Source organism: Magnolia sinica, chromosome 7 (genome assembly GCF_029962835.1).
Source record: "Magnolia sinica isolate HGM2019 chromosome 7, MsV1, whole genome shotgun sequence".
Lineage (NCBI taxonomy): Eukaryota > Viridiplantae > Streptophyta > Magnoliopsida > Magnoliales > Magnoliaceae > Magnolia > Magnolia sinica.
Genome location: NC_080579.1, coordinates 84,109,727 through 84,136,382, shown reverse-complemented (window position 1 = coordinate 84,136,382; position 26,656 = coordinate 84,109,727). Strand labels below are relative to the sequence as shown.

Here is a 26,656-nt window from a genome sequence, read left to right as displayed (position 1 = left end):
CGGCTTTAGCCTTTTATATTCTCTTTACTATCATTAATAATTTATTTTATCATGATAACCTTTCAGTGGTAGTCCCACGCTTTGATTTTCTGAGTTTAATGCGAACCATTGAAAAATTTCCTTTCAACGTTTTAAATTCATTTACAAATAGAGACATTCGAAGTCATCCTTTCACTATATTATTTATAAAATAGAAATTATAGAATATATTCCACAAAATTGACGGTTCCGATCAAAGGACCACTCCGCATGTGGGCCCCTGTAAGCGGCGACAGACGCTGGAATCTGAGTCGCGACAGAGGGAAAACGAATACCCTTTAGAAAGCGGGAGAACGATCGCTCCGATAGCTCTCCAGCTAAAATGCGCACAGTGCGCACTGATGGACTAAAGTATAAGGCTACTGCTACGCCAGCTCTCTCTCTCTCTCTCTCTCTCTCTATTTTAAAAGGAAGAGAAAGTCTCTCTCTCTCTCTCTCTCTCTCCATTACAGAATCGAGCGATAACAACCAGTCAAAAACAGTAAACCTAACCCTAAAAATCTCTCTCCACACACACGCACACACTCTCTCTCTCTCTCTGGAAACGCTAAGTCTTTCAAAATCAGGGTTACTGACGACTAGGGTTTTTGGATGTGAGATCGTTCGGATCCGTAATGGCCGATCTTCCCGGCGACGCCAGCGGCAGCAGCGAGGGCTTCTCCCCGGCAGCGCCGAGCAATGGCCGTACGGATGCGACGCCGATGACGGTGTCGGGATCGTTCAAGGGGTCGAGGAGGCGGACATCGGTCCGGCCGAGCCTCGATGCGGATGAGTTCATAAATCTGCTGCACGGGTCGGATCCGGTCAAGGTGGAGTTGAATCGGTTGGAGAATGAAGTCAGAGGTGGGCTGGATTTTGATCCCAGTGGCTTTTGGTGGTTTCTTCGATTTTTAGGGGTGATTTGAAATGGCGTTTTCCTGAATTGCAGATAAGGATCGGGAGTTGGGGGAAGCACAGGCGGAGATCAAGGCATTGAGGTTGTCCGAACGTTTAAGAGAGAAGGCGGTTGAAGAGGTATTTAATTTAAATTTATTTATTTGGGGATTTTCTATATTTGGCTATCTGGCATTTTATTTTTATTTTGATTTAATATCTGGTTTCAATTTTAGATTTATATGTGTATTACATTGTGTTTTTAGATTTTCGGTAATTGGCATTTTTTTTTATATAAAAAAAAATGAGGCTAACCATCTAGTGCACAATGTGTATCAGTCATTTACTGTGTGCTTCCGCGAAAATTGGACACGTGTCATGATGATTTGTGATATGAGCTGTCTATTCGATGGGCGACCATGGATTGTATGTGGTTGAATAGATGATCTTAACCCTTCAATCAGTGACCTAGAAATGGATGAGAGAAGGATATTGGCAACGGGAAGGTCTGCCAATATGGTCGAATCTGTGCAATTTGTGGACATCCATCATTTCACTGACCTGATGAATGGTCAATGGTTCAGATCATGGAACATTGTGCAACACCTCCTTTTTTAGTGTAGTGGCAAATTCTCTTGTTATCTGTCTGTCACTATTTTTTGTAATTGTAATATCTTCTTAACAGCTGAGTTTGTGTTACTTTTGTCTCCAATATTGTGTCCCTTTGGCCCGTTCATCTAATATTTTAGGATACTTATCCATAAGGTTTTGCTAGATGAGCATGTTGAGATTGATGAGTGGCAAGAAGAGGAAGGATATATTATAATTAGAAATGAATGCATTTAAGGGAACTTAGGAGTAGAACCAATAGGTAATAAGTTGAGGGAAAGTAGACTAGATGATTTGGTCATGTGCAATGGAGACCAAGAACTGCTCCGGTTAGGAGTGAGCTGGTACAAGTTGAAGGCTCTAAAAGGATAGGGGGGAGGCCCAAAAGGGCGTGGATGGAGGTAGTAAGAAAAGATTTGATGACCTATGGTCTAATAGAAGGTCTGACCCTTGATAGAGTGGAATGATGGATAGGGTTCATGTAGCTGACCTGATTAATTGGGATAAGACTTCGATGATGATAATGATCCCCAAGGTTTTGCTACTAGAATTAAAAGAGAAGAATCACTCTTCTAGAGACAAAACTAAAGAATCTCAAAGCAAAGTTTCAGTTCAATCAATCTAATCATGTCTAGGGCCATTCGTATGGCATTGTCTAGATAGGCCTTTGCACACACTTAGTTTCCTAATTTAAATAAAACTCCAGCCACCTAACCTGTTAGAAAGTCTAATAAGTAAAAGAAGAAACTAACTAAATAGGGAAAGGAAATATGCTTGATTGAAGGGGAGTAGCGTACTTTGCAGTTGGTGAATAGATCAAGCAACTGGTCTTGTGGGCCCCATAGGCCGATTGGACCACTAAAAGGGCCGCTTGATTGGATTTGTTTGCCCTATTGTCCAACTGGACAGCTCTTAAGGCTTAAATTATGGATCGACCATTATGTGGGGGCCACTGTTGGACCTTTCTATGCATGGTGGATGGGGACCTGGATGCATCAATGATGATGCTGATGGTGATGGGGTTACACTCAAATATTATTTTGTATTCTTTCTCTGAGTCTTGATTCAATACCACTTACTTTGATATTTCTATAAGGACCAAGCAATTTGTCTTGTTTGATAGCACTTTATTTGATATTTGCTAATATGTGCAACAAACATTGACTTTTGGAAAGGGGTTGCATTTGTTAGGTAAAAGGTCACACGCTGGCTCTTTGAATTTTTGTGAACAACAATAGTAGGCTCTTTGAGATGGTAATTGGAATGACCCTAATTGTGCCCTAGCAAGTATGTTTGTCGTTGCATGCCCTAGACTTTAAAGGGTCGTTTGGATGCATGCAAAATATCTTCCATGGGAAATTTTATTTTTGAGGTTTTCGATCTTTGAGAGGATGGACATCTTGGTCCATGGAAACAAATTTCTATAAAATCTTGGAATTTTCTCTTTCTAAGACCCTGGTAGGAGCTTGTGCCATTCCATTGAAATTTATTTCTTTGCATTTCTCTGACCCTGGCTGTCTTTATCTCTTTCTACCTCTCTTTCAACACCCACTTCACTCCCAACACTCCCTTGGCTGTGGCCCGTTGTGGGCACAGTCCAACTAGGCCATGGATGGCCTTGTAAAGTGGTATGTTTTGCTCATCTTCACGTGGATCTGATTATAGGCCGTTTTGGTACAAAATGGGCCTGTTTGAGAAATGGTTCACTTTAAAGAAATCGGATCTATCAAACACTGCTGTGCATGTGAGTCCATCGTAGGATTCGCAATGAGTCATAAACCCTTATGATTATCGTCCATTGATGATGTGTGGGACCCATGTACCACTTCCATTGATCCAGTGATCCACAAGAATCTCCCAAGACGGAGGATCCTATCCATATAAGCGTTTTGTATTGGCTTGGTTATCGGTTGATATTCATGGCAAGGCCAAATTTTGCAGGAATTGGATTTCCTACTTAGGCTACGTTGGTGGGAAAGGGTTTTGTGTATAAAATTCATAGAGGGCACATGTTTGATGGACATGCTTGACCGCTGAGTGGACTAGGCTATAACTTTGTGATGGGGTATGTTTGAGTTGATGTCGAGTGCTTGTGTGGGTTCGTTTGCCATCATTGGTTCATCATGCACATATTGCATGCTTGCTCACACATATGACTAGGAACACGATGTTTTATGCAAAATACAATTCATATCTATCTTTCCTTAAATAAAGGGAAGTCATTCTTGAGAAGTCATCAATAAATGTAACAAAATACCTATCTCAAGACGTTAGCAACTTGGACATACATACTTTGGACTTAAATTGATTTTGTACTTCCATATGAATGATCTTAGAAGTAGTGAACAATTCATATTTATCTTTCATTAAATAAAGGGAAGTCATTCTTGAAAAGTCATCAATAAAAAATACTTATCTCGAGGCATTAATGACTTAAATAGGTCCCCAAACATTTGAATGAACCAAAGCAAATGGAACTAGACTGTGCTTTTCCACATGTGGTGGAAAAGTGACTCGATGATGCTCACTTAACTCACACACTTTACATTCTAAAGTTTAAACATATCATAATAAAGGAATGACACTTTTGAGAATCTTCAAGGCTGTGTAACTGAGATGACAATGCTACTGCTAAGGAGAGATGTTGTTCTATGCTACTGCTCCAATTACTGACATCGGGCTCTCTTAGGGAAATGGATTTGGAGACTTGGTATGGAAAAGAACAGTTTGTGGAATAAAATTATGAAAGGCAAATATGAGAGTTCAGAAGGAGATTGGTGGACTTCGGAGTCTTCTTTGTATAGGGCTTCCACGATCTGGAAAGGCATTTATCGCCTAAAAAAAGATGTCATCCAAAGGATAGGTTTTACAGTAGGCAAAGGTGACTGCATTCACTTTTGGACGGATATCTGGCTTGGAGACACCCTGCTGAAAGAGAAATTACCTTCCATTTTCCACCTTGCCATGAAGAAGAACAGTTTCATTGCTGAGAACTATTCTATCATAGCAAATAGAGTAGTTTGGAATATTAAATGTCGTAGGAACTTGGAGGATTGAGAAATTAGTGAGTTTGTAGAGCTTCTGGACTACGTGCATCATGCTATTCCAAACCAGTCTTTGAGGGACAGTCTAATGTGGAAAGCTGACAAATCTTCAGTTTTCACGGTCAGATCTCTTTACACGCATCTCTCTCTCAGTCACGGTAGATCCTCTTCATAGGGTATTCATTTCCTTTGGAAGTATGCTGTCCCCCCAAAATTTATCGTGTTTGGTTGGCTGGCTGGGAATAGGAAAATCCTCACCATAGATAACCTCAGGAAAAGAGGCATGGTCTTAACCAATGCTTGAAAGTGAAAGAATCTGTGGACCATCTGTTGATCCACTGCCCGTTTACTTAGGCCATTTGGTCAGATATCATCTCTTGCTTCAAGGTCAGTTAGTGTTTCCCTAGGGATGTAGAAGCGCTTCTTAAGGCTTGGCATGGCGTTAAAATAGGTAGGCCAACATCTCGTATATGGCAGATGACGATCATGGCAATATGGTGGGGGGTGTGGACAGAAAGAAACAAGTGCTGTTTCGGCAACGAATCGAAATCTTCTCATGGCGTGGCTTCTTACGTCAAATGTCTGATTGCGGAATGGGTTTTCCATATGGATAGGCCTTATGTAGATCTAGCCTTTATTAAGGCTTAGCTTTCCTTCTGCTATCTCAGCAGTGTTCTTTGTTTGTTCTGTTTTTCTTTTTCTCTTAATATAAGTTATCTTTCAAAAAAAAGAAAGAAAAAAAAAGCCCACCATGTTCATGTCCTCCACCAATCTTCTTCTTCGTTGTTAGATTCTAACAAACATAGTATGGAGGATAGAAGATCATGGAGCAATTGAATGATTTTGTGAGTTTAGTAATAGACATAAGGCTAAAAAGGAAATGTAGGGGTTATAGAGAACAATTGACAATGAAAGAAAAAACTTGGACGAACAATATCCATTCCGCAAACTTTGGATTGGGTATTATTGATTGCTAAAGTGACTAATGAACTCAACAACAATTTATTGATAAAGGCATTGGACTAACCTATCATACGGTCAAAAGCTCCAGAGTCAACGACCCATGGAGTAGAGGACTTTGGATTCTAAACAAGTCATACTTTTTTTTAAAAAAGGATAACTTCATTAAAAGAAAGGAAAAACACGGAAAAGAAAAAGACAGAGAGAGCAAGCGGAGCTGCTGAGATAGCAGCACCACCTGACCCCCTAAGAAAAGCATGTCAACATCCTTAATCCCAAATACAATACCCCCCCCATTCAAAATCTAAAATTTTTGCTTTGGACCAGACTGATTTAGCTGACGTGGCCTTGTCATTGAAACATCTCTTGTTCCTTTCCTTCCATATCGACCACTAGATGGCTAGCATAGCCAGCCTCCAGATACGAGTCTTGTTTTATTAAACTTGACTCCATGCCAGGCTGGAAGAAGATGGCAAGCTGAGGCAGGAGTGCACCAGTGCAGGTCGAGACGACGGAGAAATTCAGTCCAAATTTGCTAAGCGAAAGTACAGTGAATGAGAAGGTGGTCGACAGACTCCTCTTCTCTCATGCAACATAAGCAAATGTTAACTATTGGCATGCCCCTTTTCTTGAGATTGTCCACAGTTAAAATTCTGTTTTTAGCAGCAAGCCAAGCAAAACAGATGAATTTGGGAGGAGCCGCGTACTTCCAGATGAAAGGAGCAGGATAAGCCGCTTGGGAAGAAGTGCGGGATAGGTGCGCGTAGAAGGATCTGACTGAGAAAGCGCCATTTTTATCAGAGGGCCATATCAATTTGTCGGGGACGTTGATAGCTGGGGCAGCCTTGGAAAGAAAGAAGAGAAGATCGGCGAATTCAGATATCTCCCTGTCGTGAAGATTCCTAACACATTTGATGTCCCAAACAACATTATCGTTCGGAAGAGAGAAGCAATCAGCCACGAAGGAGTTTTTTCTTGAAGAAATGAGATAGACGTTAGGAAAACGAATCCTCAGAGGTGTGTCGCCAAAATAATCTTCCCAGAAGCGGATGGCATGACCATTCCCCAACTCGAAGGAGATATTTTTGATGAAGTCTTTTTTAGTTCTCAGAATACCTTTCCAAATGGGAGAAATAGACAGTGGAGTCTTTCGTCCACCACTCACCTAGGGAGCAACCATATTTACCTTTAATGATATTGTTCCAGAGAGAGCCTCTTTCAGTTCCCAATCTCCACAACCATTTGCCCAGCAGAGCTTTATTCATAGCCTTCAAGTTTTTGACGCTGGCTCCCCCCTCTTGGAAGTGTTTACAAACTTCCTGCCAGTCAAGCAGATGGAATTTACTCTGATTCTCCTTCCCACACCACAGAAAATCACGTCTCATCTTGTCAATGCTCGTTAGCACCGAAGCGGGGCATCTAAAAAGGGACATGTAATATGTAGGGAGATTAGATAATGCAGCCTTGATAAAAGTCAGACGACCCCGTATCGATAAGTATCTGCATTTCCATCGTGCAAGGGACTTTTGAACTTTGACCAGAATTTTATCCCACATGGATTTCGGGGGAGTGCCTGCGACGAGGGGAAGGCCCACAAAATAAGAAGGGAAGGAAGCAGATTTACAACCAATAAGCTCTGTAAATCCGGAGATTTCTGTGTCGGAAAGATTGACTCCAAATAGTTTTGACTTGGCCAAGTTAATCCTTAATCCAGACACCGCCTCAAAGCACCTTAGCGTGGTGTGAAGATTTTGGATATACTCCTGAGAAGTGACTGATAGGATGAGAGTATCGTCGGCGAACTGAATGTGTGAGATAGGAGAGGGCAGCCCGGGCATCGAGATTTCATGAAGAATACCTGCATCCTGACCAGCGAGCAGCATTCTGGATAAACCTTCATCGACCAAGAGGAAAAGCAGAGGGGATAATGGAAAAGCAGAGGGGATAATGGATTGCCCTGGCGTAAACCTCTGGAGCTGTGAAGGAATCCAGCAGGGGTACCGTTCAAGAGGATGGAGAAATGCGCAGAGCTGACGCATTCTCTGATCCAATTTCTCCACTTAGCGCCAAAGCCCATGCGTCGCAACATGTAGTGCAGAAAACTCCAATCGACATGGTCGTACGCCTTCTCAATATCTAGTTTACAAAGGATTGCTTTTTCACCCGACTTATGACAGGAGTGAAGAACCTCGTTAGCAATTAGAGCACAGTCAACAATCTGTCTTCCCTTAATGAACGCGTTCTGGTTTTCAGAGATGAGCTTTCCCATGACCTTGGATAGACGGGAGAAAGCACCTTGGAGAGAATTTTATAGGGGCCCCCAATGAGACTAATCGGTCTATAATCAGAGGAGTTAACGCCCAGAATTTTTGGGATAAGGGCGATGAAGGAGGCACCTAATCCTTTGGACAGTTTGCTCCTGTTGTGGAATTCGGACATGAATTCCATAACGTCCAGACGAATTATATCCCAGTAAGATTGATAGAAGGCCATGGGATAACCATCCGGGCATGGGGCTTTGTCTCTACCCAGAGACTGTATAGCTTGCTTCACCTCTTCCTCCAATAAACAAGTCATACTTGAGTTCACGAATGTGGTTGTAATAGTGGAAGTGGTAATAGAGATAGGTTGATTGTTCAATAACTTGGAGTACCATCTTTGGTAAACGTGACTATGCCAACAGCTGTACCTTGTCGCTAAGTTGTAGGCGTAGAACCAATAGTAAGAGATCCACTGCTCTCTTCAGAATAAAATGCTTGATTTGCCCAAAGCTGGCTTGTCATGGACGTCTCAATATTTCTCAATAGTGTGATTTGTAGACGAACAATTAGTACACTTCCTAGGTCTACTACTTCCCTTGCATCACTATGACCACCATGATTACATTGATTGCCTTTGTCACCTCCTCGATATATTGGTCACCATGACGGCATGACCGCCACACTTACCTCGCCCATCAAATGATGCCAAAGCAAAATTATGACTGGCTCTACCATAGAGCCAAGAGATACAACATGTTGACGATGATGATAAATTTTAATTAGGGATGGAATATTCTTACTGCCCAAGATCTTCGCACGCAATGCCACACACTGGCTTGTATTTTGGTTTCGAGCGAGATAAAAATTTAGCTACATAGAACTCTTCATGTTGCCAACTTTGTTTCTCTAGATCATTAATAAGCGGCTGATACACGTTCAACTCCTCCCACACTCCTTGAGTTTTGAATAATATTAACTAAGGGATTCATCACCTTGTTGGAATGTAAAAATCTCGTCAAATAACTGATATATATGAGAGATGTTTTTATTAGATGAGCACATCTCTTGTAACACATTCTAAATCTTCTTTGCAGTATCTTGAAACATTACATTCTCAGTAACAGATGTTTCCTTACTATTCCACAACCACGTCATGGTCAGAGCATTTTTCTAGATTCATTGATTGTACCCACTATCACTTTCACCTGGTTTCTTCGCAGTCAAATTTTTTAGTTTGCCTTTCGCTATAGAAACACTTGGATTGATTTCGGCCTCTGGAGATAGTTTGCTACATTTAGTTTTGTAAAGGTTATTCGAACTCATAGAAAATCAGATGGATTTAGGAACCGGATCCTCGATCACCCTTCATTTCCATTACAAGAAGAAATTAAAGATAATACCATAGTTTTTATGCAAATAAGGGTTGACTCTTCCAGATATAAGAATTCTCTAATTGCATGCTTCACATGATGCAGACTGTGCACCTGATGAAACAATCAGCCTACACGTTCCGACTGAACATGAGAAAAGTGATGATCACGAACATGCCATTCACGCTTTCACACACAAACCATTACAAAGGCCCGGCACAAAAAAGAAGAAGATAGAAACCCTAGGTTTCTTAGAAAACTTTCAACACTAGGGAGATATAATGAGTAAACTGAAAAAGAACAGAAGAATTTATGAGATAGAAGCGAAGAAAGTGGCATAAATCAGAACAAACCCTGCTTTGATACTATGTAGGGTTATGTAAAAGTGAAAAAAAATAGAAAAGAGGAAGAAAATAGATGGGGACTAGAGAATGGAAAGAGAGAACTAGGGTTGTACATCCCTAATATCTCATTTCAATATTAAGTAAAAAAATTAAAATGCCAAAACTACCCCTCACCTACTTACAATATGATGTGCATATTAAGTGCACTTAATAAACTAAATAAAGGGACACATGAACAAAAACTAAAGACTAGGTGGGCCATACAATTGTACGATCTCTTGTTACAATCATTTAGGTGGGTTGTACAATTGTACGGCCCACATCCACAGTGATTAACAGGACCTCAAATGGCCATAGAGACAAGCAGGTACATAGGCCCTCTCCCAAGGTAAATGCCTCGCCTAGTGTCTTTGGTGTGCCTGAGTCACCTTTGATTGCATTGGGGTGTACGATTAGATGGAACTCGAGGAACATGCATGAGATATAGGAACTTGGGTGAGCCATTACTAGTCCATGACTCTAGGAGCAAACTCTTGAGAAACAAGGCAAATTGTGCCTGTATTTACAAACATTGGTGTGGAGAAGAAGAGGAAGCAACATTGTTGGAAGTCTGCTGGCTTTTCAATACTTATGAGTGTTCTTCATGAGTGAGAGTAACCAACGCACAAGTACTATACAAATGTTGAGAAAAGAGGCCCAACAGATTGAACATCATTATTATGTTAGAGAAGTATGGCTGGTTGGCCAATGCAAATTTACCATGTATATACTATCAGGTCTTAACATTGTGTTTATTGAGACCAAAATGTGAGCACTTTTTGGGTCTGTTGCCTTTGCCATGTTCGCCTCCCACCCAAAACCGCCACATTCGCTCCCCATCTGAACCCACCAAGTTCGCCATCACCTCTCCTGCTGGAGGTGACAAGAGCAAGTCCGTCTCTCCAACCAATGGTTATAAAATCCCAAGAGACACCCATTAAAGTCGGACATACACTTCAGTCAAAGACCTATTTTTTTTGAGTCCAACTAGGCATTGTTTTGAGGCTGGATAAAAACTTGACAATCCGAAACACTTCACGTGTTTCACATTGTTACTGTTGTTTGTCTAAATCAGCGGTTAGGGGATGGTACACATTTAACTCCCCCCACATACCTCTCGAGTTGGAAAAATATTCTCCACGACTATTATCATCCAAACGTAACCTAAAAATCTCCTAGAATCATGGGGTGCTTTAATGGTTTATGTAATGGCCGATGCATAACGGTAATGGTGGACGCATATGTAAACGTTATGGTGGACACATATGTAAACGTTACAATGGATACTGTTACACGATACAGGGTTGAAACGGCCCATCCATGAAAAATGGTGCCGTAACAGCTGTTACGCCCCCTGTAGTGGCCGTTACACCTATAATGGTCACCTCCCAAAACGAAAAGAAAAAGCTTAGATGTAAGTATCTTCTTTTTCCTCTTCAACAAAAACAAAAATGCGTACCTGGGGGAGTCTCTTCTTCTTTCTTTTTCTTTTTGCTACTCCTCTCCACCTTTGCCATCAATCCTCTTCCTCGCTTTCTCTTCTTGTCTTCTTCTTTTCAGTTTCCTGCTAAGTCTGCAAGTCTCTCTGTGTGTGTGTGTGTGTGTGTGTGTGTGTGTGTGTGTGTGTGTGTGTGTGTTTTCACTTTTCAACCCTTTCAAAGTAATGGCACACATGGTTGCTTTATGGCCCAATAACCTTTCAAATAGAAGGTCCAACTGGCTGGACTGTAAGTTATGGTCTAGCAGTCGGTGACTTCTAACATTTGATGCGTGTGAGTCGACCAATCCATCCAATTGGTTCTCCCTATCACGAGGACCGCCTTTTGAAAAACTCAGGAATATCAACTCATTGGGTGGGCCACACTTGTATTTTTTTTTTTTTCTATTTGTCAATGGCTAGAATTTTTTTGTCTATGCTATGGCCCACCTGATGAGTATATATGGATGACTTTTGCAATTGGAGACCTTCATTTGGGGGCAAATTTATTGGAAAGGTTGAATTTCTTGTACACTTAACTGGTTGGAAGTTATTTGCTAGATGGAACATACCTTGTGTTAACTAGTTTGACTTAGACATTCTCTTTTTTAATTTATGATGCTCTGGTGGCGTATGAATCTTGATACACTTACACTTAGAAATTTGTACATATGGCATGTATTAAATCATACTAAATCCATTAAAATGTGGGGCCCGCTATTGGTAAGTCACAATCCTCAAATCATATTGTTTGAATGATCTTAATTGTTGATTTGCCAACACTTGTTGACATAGGACCACTGGATATTTTTAATTCTTCACTGTTCAATAATGTCTACTGATCTGATAATTGTATTATGAAATAAGCATATCGGTCATCTGATTATTAGATTGGCCCCTAAAACAATTCCTTAGAGTCACAACCCCAAAATCAAATTGTTTGAACGATCCTAACCTCTCTCTCTCTCTCTCTCTCTCTTTTTTTTTTTAAAAAAAATAAAATAAATTATCATGTGGGGTGTGCCAGGCCCTTGCAAGAATGCAACTCAAGGGCAACACTCGAGGGCCAAGTCGTAAGCTGCTATAGTGGGCCCTCTCCCACAAGAAATTAATTTAACATCATGTGGGCTAATGGCCCATATATCTAATTATTGTTTTGGCAGACGCCTGTTTTTTGAAATAGGACCAGTCAATATTTTTCATTCTTCATTGTCCAATAAATAGCCACCGATCTGATAGTCGGATGATGAAATAAGCACAATTTTGGCCAATTACATTAGTGGGATGAGTGTCAATAGATAAATGAATTTGAGGCCGATTTGGGGCATTGAATTGTCCCCTAAATCGGCAACGCTATTCATCTAAATTAATTTCAACTCTTTCTTAAAATTTATTGGGGGAAATGATACCGAATGGTTATGGATATGCATTAGTGGGATGGGTGCCATAACTTGCATGAATTTAGGGCCGATTTGGAGGCATTTGAGTGCCCCACCAAATCAGTGACACTATTTATCCGAATTAATTTTATTTTATTTTTCTTATAATTACTCGGGGTGAGTGATGTTAAATGCTTATGGATGTGCATTAGTGGAATGAATGCCATACATTACATGAATTTCAGGACTATTTGGGGGCATTTGAATGGCTCCCTTAAATCGGTGACGTTATTCATCCGAATTTAATTTCAATTATTTCTTAAAATTTATTTGGGGGAATAATGTCAAATGCTTAGGGATGTGCATTAGTGGGATGAGTGCTATAACTTGCATGAATTATGAGCTAATTTGAGATCAATCTAAGCCTGTCAGGTTAATAAAATCATCTGGCAGGCCAAGGCAGCATTCTCACCCTAGAGTGGTCCGTTACACCATCACAAACATGATTGATACCAAAAAAGAATAAATATTTGGGATTTTCTCACATTTTTTTTTTTTTTGGGGAGAAAAAAGGCGGTTGCGGAGGGCATATTAGCTGATATGTATAGCAGTTTCGGTGGGCACCGATACGGCCACCGAGACAGAGACGGCATATCTCGCTTGGAATAGTCTACTGCAATCAAGCGCTAGTGGGTTGATTACAGTCAATGAGTTGGGATAAGATAAGGCTTAGATGATGATGATGACAACAAAGATGGCAACGATGATCCCATGCTATTCCTTAGTCAGGTCATAGTTTGTGCATTCTCTGAATGCATGCATGCCTGGGTTTACTTGCAATTAAATACTCTAGTTTCCCTTTCATAGTTTGAAAAGCATGCACAGATTTAGACTATTGAAGATAGTTGGATCCATTTAATTTGACCGAAGTTACTTGGACCTGAAGATCTGATGGATTAATCTCCATAACCCTACTGTTCCTGCATAATAATAAGGATAAATTAATTTGATACAATAAACATGCAACTTATGGTGGAAGTCCTCGAAAAACTTCCAATAGAAATGAGCTTTCAATGGGCTGCCAGAAACCCCCATTTGAAAATGGGTTGTTGATGAGATCCTGGAAGCACTCGATTGAAAAAACTGGCTGTCAAGGGGCTGTTAGAACCACGGGGCACTTGTCTATCATGCTGTAGCCATATGAATGATGAACCCTGCACTTGCACCGATAATACATTCGGTGCAGAACTCTTCGGAATTCAATTAGAATTTATTTCTCTAGGCATCCAAATAATCCTAAACTGTTTGCAAATTTCCTTATTCCAATCATTAGGAATAGGTAGGCCCAAGTGCAGTATTCCACATGATTTTGGTGTCATGTGATTGGTGCTTCTAAATGTATCAGTTGGGTCCTTGCCGTTCCCTTTAGCTAACTACTTGTGCATGAGTTCTCCACTTTTGGCCAACAGGGGAACATTTTTATGCCTTCATACTCATCAGCCCTTCCTTGATCGTCCTTTGGGGTATGCATTTAACAGTTTGGTCGGGGTGAATACTGGGTGGAACCATGCTAGTATGTGAGCAGTGTCAACGTGAACCTTTGCCATGGCCAGTTCCCAGTGCACAGTTGGGAGGGAGTGTGTGAGTAGCATCAATGTGAGCCTTTTCCATGGCCAATTCCTAGAGTCTGGTTAAAAGAGGAGAGGGAGGGAGCGATGTGCGGCCCAGCCCTTTTTACAGCTCAATTGGTAAGGGTGTGCACTAATGCTCAACTAAAAAACTGGTAGCAGTTTGTTAGATAGTTCCAATTATACATCTGTAGTACTTTGTTTCTTTGTGTGAGGGAGGGCTATCCTGGCCCTTTTGGTAGCCTTTTTGCAAGGGATGCATACTAAAGCTCAACTAACAAGCTGGAAGCAGTTCATTATATATTCCAATTATTCATCCCACATCCGCTGCACTTAGTTTCTTTTGTATATGTTTTCTGTTGTATTTTGGATGCTTTGGGATTACCTCTATAATCAGCTGGTTTCATATGGTTGCTCCTATTCCTCTTTTTTTGTTGTATAGTTTTCCATTTTCTTATAATTATTGGTTTTTCCTAATATTCTTGTTTTCCATTATTCATTCTATTTCTGAAGTTTACTGTAATTTTTGGGGGTTGGATCACTATCTCTGTTAAAGAACTCACGGGATTTCAACCATGGTTGGGCGTTTTCTATACTTTATTTTCTGTATTTCTATTTCCAGCATAATCATTTGGCGGTTGTTTATTTGCGTGTTGCATTGCTGGCTGATTTTAGTCAATTCATGTTATCATCTTTGAAGCAGTCAAGGAATTTATAGCTGTGAGTCTTGTTTGTTAGCTGTCTTGTCAGGATCCCCCCCGCCGCCCCTGCCTGTGCTTTTGGAATGCACTGGTCAATCAATTTTTATGGGTCTCCCTTGAGCTGTTTAAGAATTTAACTTCTCAGTTTTCTAGTTGTGTTAGGGATTTAACTTTCCATCTTAGTTGTTGGGTATTCAATGTTTATGGGTCTCCATCAAGCTGTTTAAGAACTCAACTTCTCATTTTTCTAGTTGTGTTAGGGATTTAACTTTCCTTTTATTTTATTTATTTTTTGGGTGGGCACAAGGGTGAATTTCTCTGTGCAACCAACACATGGTTTTATTATTGACATGAGATGGCTTGGAAATAATACATTTCTGCTTCCAAATCTCATTTATTTCTATAAAAATAATTAGACCCTGTGCATTTTCTTTGCAGAGGTTGGGGTTTGCATGTTCTTAGGTATGTAGGGACTCATGCTTTTTGCTTTTGTTTGTTCTTAGCTCACTGAAGAATTGGCTAAGGTGGATGAGAAGCTCAAATTAACCGAGTCTCTTCTGGAAAACAAAGTACTGCACTAAGCTCCCAATTTTGTTGCTCAGTTCATTTTGTACTCGGTTCTTTTTTCTTTTTCTTTTTCTTTTTTCCTTTTGGATCTACATTGTGAGCTTGCTTGATTTGGCAAATCCCTCGTCCAGAATCTTGAAATTAAGAAAATAAATGATGAGAAGAAAGCATCCATGGCTGCACAATTCGCGGCAGAAGCCACCCTTCGAAGGGTTCATGCAGCTCAAAAGGATGATGACATGCCACCCATTGAAGCCATTCTTGCACCTCTGGAGGCAGAGCTGAAGCTCGCTCGTCAGGAGGTAATGCATTTTCCATGATCTTTTCATGAACGGGTGGCACTGTTCTTAAAAAAGCAAAATAGCTGTTCTCATCAGGGATATGTCTAATCATTGCTGCTGTTTTTTTGCAGATTGCAAAGCTGCAGGATGACAACAAGGCATTAGATCGCCTCACTAAATCAAAGGAGGCAGCTCTACTTGAAGCAGAAAGAACTGTCCAGATAGCATTGGCAAAGGCCTCGTTAGTGGATGATTTGCAAAATAAGAATCAAGAGTTAATGAAACAGATTGAAATCTGCCAGGTATTATCGTATCTTCAGATTGTTTTGGGTTTAATTCCAATGGCGGCAAACAACCTCTCTGATAATTTGGCGGAGTGTCTTCTTTGTAGCAATCTCGTAAGGAAGCACTCTGCCCTTCTGTAAATATTTCTGTTAGTTTTAGCAAACTTGATCTTCGTTATCTATAAAAAAAATTCTGCTCTTCATTTCATGAAAGCTGGGAGTTTGGGCTTTCTTCTACAGAGCTTACATGATAGCATGTGTTTTTATGTCTACTTCATCTATTAGGAAGAAAATAAGATATTGGACAAAATGCATCGCCAAAAGGTTGCGGAGGTTGAAAAGCTTAGCCAAACTGTGAGAGAGCTAGAAGAGTCTGTTCTTGCTGGTGGTGCAGCTGCAAATGCCGTGAGAGATTACCAACGGAAAGTTCAGGAGATGAATGTAATGTTTTTGTTCATTTTCCATATATTCTCGAATATTGCTCTATAATGTCTAAACACTTGTAGGTTATTTTGTATTCTTTAGGATGAGAGGAAAACCCTTGACAGGGAACTGGCCCGCGCGAAGGTGACAGCAAATAGAGTTGCTGTAGTAGTAGCAAATGAATGGAAAGATGCTAATGACAAAGTAATGCCTGTTAAGCAATGGCTTGAAGATAGAAGATTCTTGCAGGTGTGTGTTTTTTATGGGTGTCACCACTTTTTAAACTTTTCATGTTCTCTTTTGATGCTTTATCTTTTTCCATATAAAGCATATGTGAGCTTATCTAAGGGCTCATTTAGCAGTGTGGATTTGAGATCCTGTGGAATCGGGTTGGTTTCGTAAGGAATCAAGTGGATTTGAAATGATAGGGTTGATGTGGGAGTTCAGAAGGGGCTCTTTTGGGGGATTTGGATTCCTGTCAAATCCTGATCCCTTCAATTCCTTGCTACCAAACAACCAAAAAACAGCAAATCCCCACAAATCCCCCTATTCCATGCTGCCAAATGAGCACAAAGATTTCGTTTTCTCGTAGGTGGTGGTTGTTGACCAAAATTGTTTTTGCAGGGAGAAATGCAGCAACTTCGAGATAAACTTGCTGTAGCGGAGCGAACTGCAAAATCTGAAGCACAGCTGAAAGTAAGAATCTTATTTTACCATGATAGTCGACATCCAATAGATGCTTGCTGGTGCTCATCTATTGTTTCAAAACCAGAACTGATGAATTTGAATTGCAATTTTCTTGTGACTGGTCAGGAAAAATATCAATTGCGACTGAAAGTACTAGAAGAGGGATTAAAAGCACCCATGAATGGTAATAATCGCGCTAGCTCAGAGGGTAGAAGTGTAAGCAATGGACGTTCACGCCGGCAGTCGCTGGGTGGAGCGGAGAGTATCTCCAAATCAACCTCCAATGGCTTTTTATCGAAGAGAACACCATCATCCCAGTTGAGATCCTCACTTACTAGTAGCACCAGTACGGTATTGAAACATGCAAAAGGAACATCAAGGTCATTTGATGGTGGCACCAGGTCATTAGACAGGGGTAAAGTCCTCTCTAATGGGATTAGCTTAAACCGTTCTCTCAACAAATCTTCTGAGGCAACTAGAGACAGTGAGACGCCTAATGCTCGGAAGGAAAACTCAGATGAAAAACTGAATGAATTCTCTAGTGTTGATTCAAATGATAGTGTCTCTGGATTGTTATATGACATGTTGCAAAAGGAAGTCATTTCTTTGAGGAAAGCCTGCCATGAAAAAGATCAAAGCCTTAAAGATAAGGATGATGCAATTGAGGTTGGTGTGCTTCCTGCCTTTCTTATAGTGCTAGGCTCTTAGTTTATGATTTGTCTAACCGTTGGTTGCTACTTGCTACATATTGTTGTCAGATGTTAGCGAAGAAAGTAGACACACTAACCAAAGCAATGGAGGTTGAGGCCAAGAAAATGAGAAGGGAAGTAGCTGCAATGGAGAAGGAAGTAGCTGCCATGCGCGTGGATAAAGAGCATGAAAATAGGGCCAAGCGCTTTGGTAGTTCCAAAGCCCCTGTGAATGGTTCTCAGTTGCTCCCTGGGAGGTACTACTGATAAATCTCAAACTACATCATCATCATCATCATCATCATAACTCCATCCCAACAATTTTGCTTGGCTTTTAGGGCCTTCTTGGATTAGTGGAAAAAAGCGGATTGATGTAGGAAAGAAAACTGATTTTCTTTGATGTTATGGTTTTGCTCATTTGCAAAAGCCAAGAGGGGGAGGAAATCAATTTTCATTTCCTCAGGTTTCCTATAAAAAGGGCCATTTCGCCTCCCTCTCTAAGACGTAAGAAATGGTGATTTTCACCCCTTTTGAGAGTCAACTCTCACTTTTTTGACCATTAACCATTTCACATTTCCATTTTGTTAGTGTAGAGGATTCACACATACAACTGTACATGCTATAGATAGTTACATGGATGGATGCATGTATATCTGTTGATATCTCCTACTGATCTCCCGTCTCTTGTATAAATTAATCATTCTCAATGGAATAAGAGGCACACTCAAGTTTTCACAATGTTGCCCCAAAATCTAACATGGTATCAGAGCCATTTCGCTGATCCTGACCATCGATCTTGCTCTCTCCTCCCAATCCATTCATCACAGTCAGATTGACTGTCAGTCGCCATAGGATCGATTGTCAACCACCTCATTAGAAGCACCATTCAGATTTGAGCTGTCTCATCTTCTTTCTTGCCCTGCTATTTTCGGCCGCACCAGACCCACTGCAATCGATCTTCAATTGCCTGTATTCCAGATTTGTCCCTCTCTGCCATTGCCTCCTTTTTTCTTTCTTCCTCTTCTTCTTCTTCTCATCTCTCAACCTCTTTTATCTCTTAACCTCTTACTCTCTTACTCAATTACTCTCATTCTCTCTTAAAATGACATCAATAGATACTCTTAGAAAAATATAAATAAATAACAACAATAAAATTTATATGTTTTTTCTCATTTTTTAAGTATATGCATTCATTTGAGTAGTTGTTTGTTGACTTGTTATAGACTAATAGTACAAGAAAACTATAAAAAACAGTTGGTTACACTTGTAGTCTTTTTACCTAATTTGTCATTTTATTTCATTGAGTTTATTTATTTATTTTTTGAAAAAAAAAGTTTAGGAGGCTGTGCCATTGCATATGCGATTATGCCGTCTGTAAGCGCTTTGTCCCCTTGGGTCACACGGGATCACATATGCCATTTTACAACATTGGCGATTACTAGTCCCAAGGCCCCAAAATCAGGCTGGTCTGTTACTAAGGTGGGTCACACTGAGGGAAACAGTTGGGAGAGGAATGCACACCCTTGATTTTTTACAGGGCCCGCCATGATATATATGTGAATTTCAATATGATCATTAGGTGCGTTGTCGCACACTAGGCCCAGGTCTCAAATGTCAAGCTATTTTTTGATCCAGGTGTGTCACACAAAAAAGAACCAGTTGGGAGATGGACACCTCGCAATTGATTTTTATTTATTTTTACAGGGCCCACTATGTACGTAAAATCCACTCTGACCACATCAGATGATTCACAACATGTTAGGCCCAGGGCCCAACAATCAGGCTGGTTCAATATTAATGCGCCCAACACCAAGGGAAACAGTTTGGAGGGTGGGTGTCCCGTACATTGTTCCCAATCATGTGACCGACTTTGAATCATGGATGTGGCTGATATTTGGGTGTTGGGCCTAACTTGGGCTAATGCATCTTGATGGTTGGAGTGGATTTCACGTAACATTACGGTGGGGTTGCCTGCACGGAAACTCTCCCGCAGCATTGCTTGCAAGAGACCATTACAAACACAACACGCACAAGTCCCCACTTTCATGGGGACATTAGCAATATCCCCAATGCTTTTAAGCGACATGTGGCTTGTCCAATCATTGATCTGGGCCATTCATTCATACATATAAATGCAGGCAAGCCACATCAGCCCTTACGTGAAGGGTCTCCCCTGTTATATGATTCTGGGGTGAAGGAAATTATTCTCCCTTGTTTTTCCACTTTTTTATTCATTTTAACCATGTAGGAAGCTTAAAAATAATTTTAAACTAGATCTAGGCCCATTTTGAAGATCAAAACACAAAATTTGAGTGGTATTCAATGGACCAAATTGGAGTTCATTTTGGGAAATATTGGAATAAGGGGTTATTTTCCATTTTTTTTTTAAATTAAAAAAATAAAAATCTATACTTGCATTTATATATAATGGAACCTATTCGTCCAAATCATGCTTGATTTCTTTTGGATTACGGCCTATTTGGTTGACTTTCAGCTGAACAAGCTGGCTCTGCCTGACAGACAACATTCTTACCAAAGAATGGCCTGCCACACGATCAAATAAATGTTCAAAAACAAATAAGAATGCAGATTAGGGATCCTCACAGTTTTGAGAATTATACCAACAACTTCTGAGTTTTTTTTCTAAAAAATGGTCGTGCCAGCCAATACACCAGCTGAGACCATTACAAGAAATGCCTTGATTTTGACATTTTTCCTTCATAAAATAACTTTTGCACCCAATATCCAATTTCTGTTCCCAAATCTGGAGTGGTCTCTGAACAGCAAAAACCTTCATCAATCCGGATAAGCAAGTAGATGCAGTGTTCGGAAGTCCTCCCAAATTGGCATTTATGTTGGTGGGTGGTGGGTGACTTCATGTTAATATTATCGAACATCCAGTGTGGCATTGTAAGCGAAGCCCATGTGGTTGTTTTATCAGTTTCATACCCTGAAAAAAATAATTCTCCTTCCTTTGGTCTCTTGCATTGTGCCATTTTCTTCTCCGATCATGCACGAGCTGTGTACGGTGGAAAGCTTCTCTCCTCATCCATCACCCTTTGCCAAATAGAGACTGAAAGAAGCTTCTATTTATATGCATTGGAGGCCCTTAACCCAAGTCTTTTCAATACTTGAAATGGTGGTAACATTGATTCAGTGGAATGCATCGGTTGCTTCCGTGCATACCATTATTTACTTCTGCCTTCTAGCTCTTGAGCAGAACTGCAATATGAAATTCACCCAATCGTCATCTGTGTAGAAATGTTTCGCGAAGTGGGCTGATGCGCAACCTCCAATGACATGACCCCCAGTTCGAAGGTGGTAAGGAACATCCACATAGGCTTTCAATTCTTTCTGTTTCTGTTTTCATTGATTTCCAAGATGGTAACCGGCGGCCGTGCTGATGAATCTGTGATCATGGAATTTGCGTGGGAAAGGAAAAATATCGGAGGAAGATATCGGTCCGCTTCTGACTTTGACTGTTTCTGTATTTGAGGTAGTTCAAAAAGAAAAAGAACAAGAAAAAAAACAAGACATTGAAGTTGGCTAACCTTTTGGCAGGTTTTTGTTTTTGATGGGACAGTGCTTGCTTGGTTGTATAGGTTGTTGGGAGGGATTTTTCCCACCTTACCTTTTTCTGTCTTAATTTTTTTTTTTTTTTCCTGTTGTTGTAATTTGTAATCTGTAGCAGTGTGATGGTGGGTTGCATCTCGGGTTGTGAATATTTCTTTTAATCAGATTCTTAGTGCTGTCATGGTGTGTTAATCTCACATTTTTTGACAGTTGTGATTTATTTATTTTAGTCATTTCATACAAAAGGTAGTTTTTTTTTGGGGGATTTTTACTCCAAAATCTGTGGGAGTCGTCATTTTACCAAATAAACTTCCCGTTGTTTGAAATAATTGCTTCTTTTGAGGAGAAACTAACAAAATGCGCTCGCTTTTGTTTCCCATAGTGGGTAGAGTGGAGAATTGTGAGGCCTATGAGCCATGTGTATGACATTCAACCTCTCCAACATATGCACTGTACCGTTATGACCATGTGATGACCAGATGAACCAAAAATATGGCTGATCAAATCATCAGATGTCTACACGAATTCGAATATTTTGGGTGGTGTATGCTGTGGCCATTTTGCGATTGGATTGCCTAGATTTTTGGTTCATCTGATGATCAAGCTGGGTTGCATTTGTTAGACGGGTTGGATGTCATACCCATACACGTGGGTCCCACAATTTTCACTTGTTAAAGAAAAAATAAAAAAAGATTGTTTCGGTAATTCTATCACTCACGAAGCACCTTCCCTGAATTTCGACCTCTCTTAACATGCACCCCATCCAATGGTGATCACACGGACAAAAAATCTGGTTGATCCAATCCTCCGTCATATGGGCTACACATAAATTTTGACGTTCCCGAGCGTACTCGCGTGTATTTTTTTTATATAATGATTTGGCCTACTTTGTGATTGGATTGCTAAGTTTTTTAATAGTCTGTTAGTCGTGGAGGGGTGCATCTGCTGGGAGGGTTAAGATGGTAGACACATGGTACGTGTTCCTCTAGGCAGTTTTTGATAAATTCTGAATTGCTGAGTTATGCCCAAAAAATCCCAAATCACAATGACTGACGAAATTTGAGGTAATTTTATGAAAATTCCCGGCGACTCAAATTTACCTAAGAATTCTTCACTTTGAGTAGGGTCCTTTCGAGGAGGGAAAATACCAAAGTACTGACGTTCCCGAGCGCACTCGCGTGTATGTTTTTTTTTTTTTTTTTTTTTTAATGATTTGGCCTACCTTGTGATTAGATCGCCAAGTTTTTTATTAGTCTGTTATTCGTGGAGGGGTGCATCTGCTGGGAGGGTTAAGATGGTAGACACATGGTACGTGTTCCTCAAGGCAGTTTTTGATAAATTCTGAATTGCTGAGTTATGCCCAAAAAATCCCAAATCACAATGACTGATGAAATTTGAGGTAATTTTATGAAAATTCCCGGCGACTCAAATTTACCTAAGAATTCTTCACTTTGAGTAGGGTCCTTTCGAGGAGGGAAAATACCAAAGTACTCTCTCGCACTATATATATATATATATATATATATATATATATATATATATATATATATATATATATATATATATATATATATGTGCCACACATAAATTTTGACGTTCTCGAGCATACTCGCGTGTATGTTTTTTTTTTTTTTAATGATTTGGCCTACCTTGTGATTAGATTGCCAAGTTTTTTTATTAGTCTGTTAGTCGTGGAGGGGTGCATCTGCTGGGAGGGTTAAGATGTAGACACATGGTACGTGTTCCTCAAGGCAGTTTTTGATAAATTCTGAATTGCTGAGTTATGCCCAAAAAATCCCAAATCACAATGACTGACGACATTTGAGGTAATTTTATGAAAATTCCCAGCGACTCAAATTTACCTAAGAATTCTTCACTTTGAGTAGGGTCCTTTCGAGGAGGGAAAATACCAAAGTACTCTCATGCACTTATATATATATATATATATATATATATATATATATATATATATATATATATATATATATATATATAGGGAGATGGTACTATAAGGTTGAGCGTATAGAACCATAACATACGATCAATTCGTGTCGGATAAATCGGAGTTATACAATCTTGGGGTGTGCTGCTGTCACCAATTGCGTAGGGTCCTTGCTCTTGCCCGGGTGGTAGACTCTCAGGAGTTTCAACTCCCGGTCAAGGGTTCGAGTATCCATAGGTGGTGCAATTCCACCAGTGTGAGTGTGTGCGTGTGTAAAAAAAAAAAAAGGCAAACCAAACCTCAAGTGGACCAAGACACATAAAGTGGGAACAATGATGCCCACTGTTAAAACCTTTCTATGACCCATCATAATGTTTATTTTACATCCAACCTATCCATAACGTTACACAGAACTGGATGAAGGGACCAAACAAATATCATCTTGATCCAAAACTTTTGTGGCCCCAAGAAGTTTTCCATGGTAGGCGTTCAATCCCTACTACTTTCTATGTTATGGTCCACTTGAGCTTTGGAGCTGCTTAATTTTTGTACTAATGTCTTAAAATGATTTTTCCAAATGGATGGATGGTGTAGATATAATACTTATATCATGGTGGGGCCATGGAACTTAGCGACGGCAACACCGTCGGTGGCGTGTGGCACACCAACCTTTCCGCTTCCCACGTGGAAGGGGACGCAAATTAGATACTGGCAGGTTGAGTAGCGAGTCGGCTATTGAAGTGACATCACCAAGTTACGTGGGTTCCACTATGATGTATGTGTTATATCCATACCGTCCATCCATTTTTAGATATCATTTTACAGCATGGGCCAAAGAATGAGGCAATTAAAAAGCTGTAGTGGACCCCACCACAGAAAATAGTGGGGAGAGTGATTCCCGTTGAAAATATCCTAAGGCCCACCATAATGTTTATTTGAAATCCAACCTGCTCAAAAGTTAAAAAAAGACATGAAATAAGAGAAAACACAAATATCAGCTTGATCTAAAACTTTTGTGGCCTTTAGAAGTTTTTAATGGTGGGTGTTACTGTCCTACTGTTTTTTGTGCTGGGATCCACCGGAGCTTTGGATTTAACTCATTCTTTGAATATTGCCCTAAAACGATCTCTCCATATGGATGGAAGGTGTGGATACAAAACATACATCATGGTGGGGCCCATGGAGCTTGGTGACATCACTTCGGTAGCTAGTCTTGCTACTCAACCTGTCAGTAGCTAATCCGCGCCCTGAGGAAGGGAGCAGATTAGGTGCGGCCTTCGCCTAACCTAGGACAGTGCATCCCTCATCGTGGGCCCAACTTAATCTACATATTGTGTACTCACATGGCCCATCTGTTTTGGAAGACAATTTTAGGTCCTGATTCCAAAAATAAAGAAGATCCAATTCTAAGGTGAACCATACTATCGGAAACAGTGGTGATTGAATAATCACCTCGCAGACAGCTTGTCCTTTGGATGGTGTGGGAAGGAATTTTTATCTACACAGATAGGTGGGCCCATTATAATGCTTATGAGAAATTCACCACATTCATTCATTTTTTTTTATCATGTTAGGACGTGGGAAAAATAATGAGGTATATCTATAATTCAACCGAGCCACACAAAAAGAAAATGTGAGTAGTTAAATGCCTACTGTTGAAACCTTCCTAAGGTCTACCATTATTCTTATATGCCATCCATACTGTTAACAGAGTCATTTTTACTAGGATGAATTAAAAATACAAAAATATTAGCTCGATCCAAAAACTTCTGTAACCCACCAATGTTCACCAGCAGACATCCATTCCTCACTATTTCTTGTTGTAAAGCCTATGTGATTTTCGGATCTGCCCCACTTTTTGTCTTATACCCTAACGTGAAATAAAAAAACAGATGGACGGTGTGGATTTCTCATAACATGATGGTGGACCCTAACTAACTTCCTATCACATTAAGCTTCCCTGAGAGGTTGTCGCATCTTCTTGTGCATTTTGAATGTTTGTCATCCAACGACTCACAGTAAAACACAACTCGACCATATGTTATGGTTCGTGTGTGTGTGTGATTATATATATCTATATATATATATATATATATATATATATATATATATATATATATATATATATATATATATATATATATCTTGGAAATGGTTCTATACGGTGGAGCTCATGGGAACTTCCCATGAGTCTAGCTATTTGGGTCCCACCATGATGTGTGTCGAACATCAACACCGTGCATTTGATGGGTCCCCTTGAAATTATGGGATATCCCAAAAATCAGCTGGAACTCAGGTGGGCCATGCCATCTAAAATCATGTGAAGACATGCCTAAAACATATAAAATCACTTGGTGGGGTCCACTTAAAATTTGGATGCGTCTAAAACTTGGTCTGACCCCTCATCCAAGTGGGACACACTTAATGGATGGGTTGGATTTGTGAAACACACTTCGATGGGCCCAACAAATGATTATGAATGTTTTAATGGGAGGGTAACCCCTCTCAACTTTTGTACCTGGTGTGGCCCACGAAAGTCATCGATTGACTTGATTTTTAAGCCCAAGGCCCACCATGAAATGTCACATCTGACTGATGAGGTAAATGTTCGACACACATCACAGCGGGGCCCACACAGCTTGACCTCATGGGAAGTTCCCATGAGTGCTCGACCACATGGTACCATTTCACATATATATGGAAGGTACCCTCCCATTAAAACAATTATAATAATTTTTTGGGCCCACCGAGGTGTGGTTCACAAATCCAGCCTATCCATTAAGTGTGTCATACTTGGATGAGGGGTCAAACCAAGTTTCAGATGCATCCAAGTTTTAAGTGGGCCCTACCAAGTGCTTTTATATGTTTTAGGCATGTCTTCACATGATTTTAGATGGTATGGTCCACCTGAGTTGAGTTCCCTATATGGATGATTTTTGGGATATCTCATAATTTAAAGGTGACCCATCAAATATACAGTGTTGATGTTTGACATGCATCACAGTGGGGCCCACACAGCTCGACCTCATGGGAGGAAAGTTCCTATATATATATATATATATATATATATATATATATATATATATATATATATATATATATATATATATATATGCGCGTGTGTTTTTCTTTCTTTCTTTTTTTAGCAAGGAGGTCAGAAAATTTAGGAGCCCACTTGTTATGGGTATAACATCCAGCCTGTCAAACATACCTGGCCCGCAGCAATAATCACAGGACAAAAATCCTTTCTCATTGAAGTAGCAGATGGGATGTTCTTGCATTTTAATGGTTTTAAGTGGATGGTGTTGCTCATCCAACGTTTATAGTAACCAATTTGTTATTCTTCTGAGGAACCAATTTGTTCTTCTTGTGAGGATTATATGATGGATTATATCTAACAGATGGTTGAATATTATAAAAGTACCACGTGTGTCTTATGATTTTTTATCTTTTACTTTTTAAATAAAAATATGCGTGGTGAGTATT

The 26,656-nt window shown here is 40.1% G+C and overlaps 1 protein-coding gene across 1 annotated transcript; it reads left to right on the top strand.

Annotated features, from left to right (window-relative positions):
* Positions 1-376: 376 nt before the first annotated feature.
* Positions 377-21,425, top strand: LOC131251576 (microtubule-associated protein 70-2-like). Its single transcript, XM_058252347.1, has 11 exons — positions 377-882; positions 968-1,053; positions 15,228-15,293; positions 15,423-15,593; positions 15,704-15,874; positions 16,142-16,297; positions 16,382-16,528; positions 16,904-16,975; positions 17,093-17,632; positions 17,725-17,912; positions 20,915-21,425. The coding sequence occupies exons 1-11, from the start codon at positions 654-656 to the stop codon at positions 20,952-20,954; spliced, it is 1,866 nt and encodes a 621-aa protein (XP_058108330.1). The 5' UTR covers positions 377-653; the 3' UTR covers positions 20,955-21,425.
* The last annotated feature ends 5,231 nt before the right edge of the window (positions 21,426-26,656 follow it).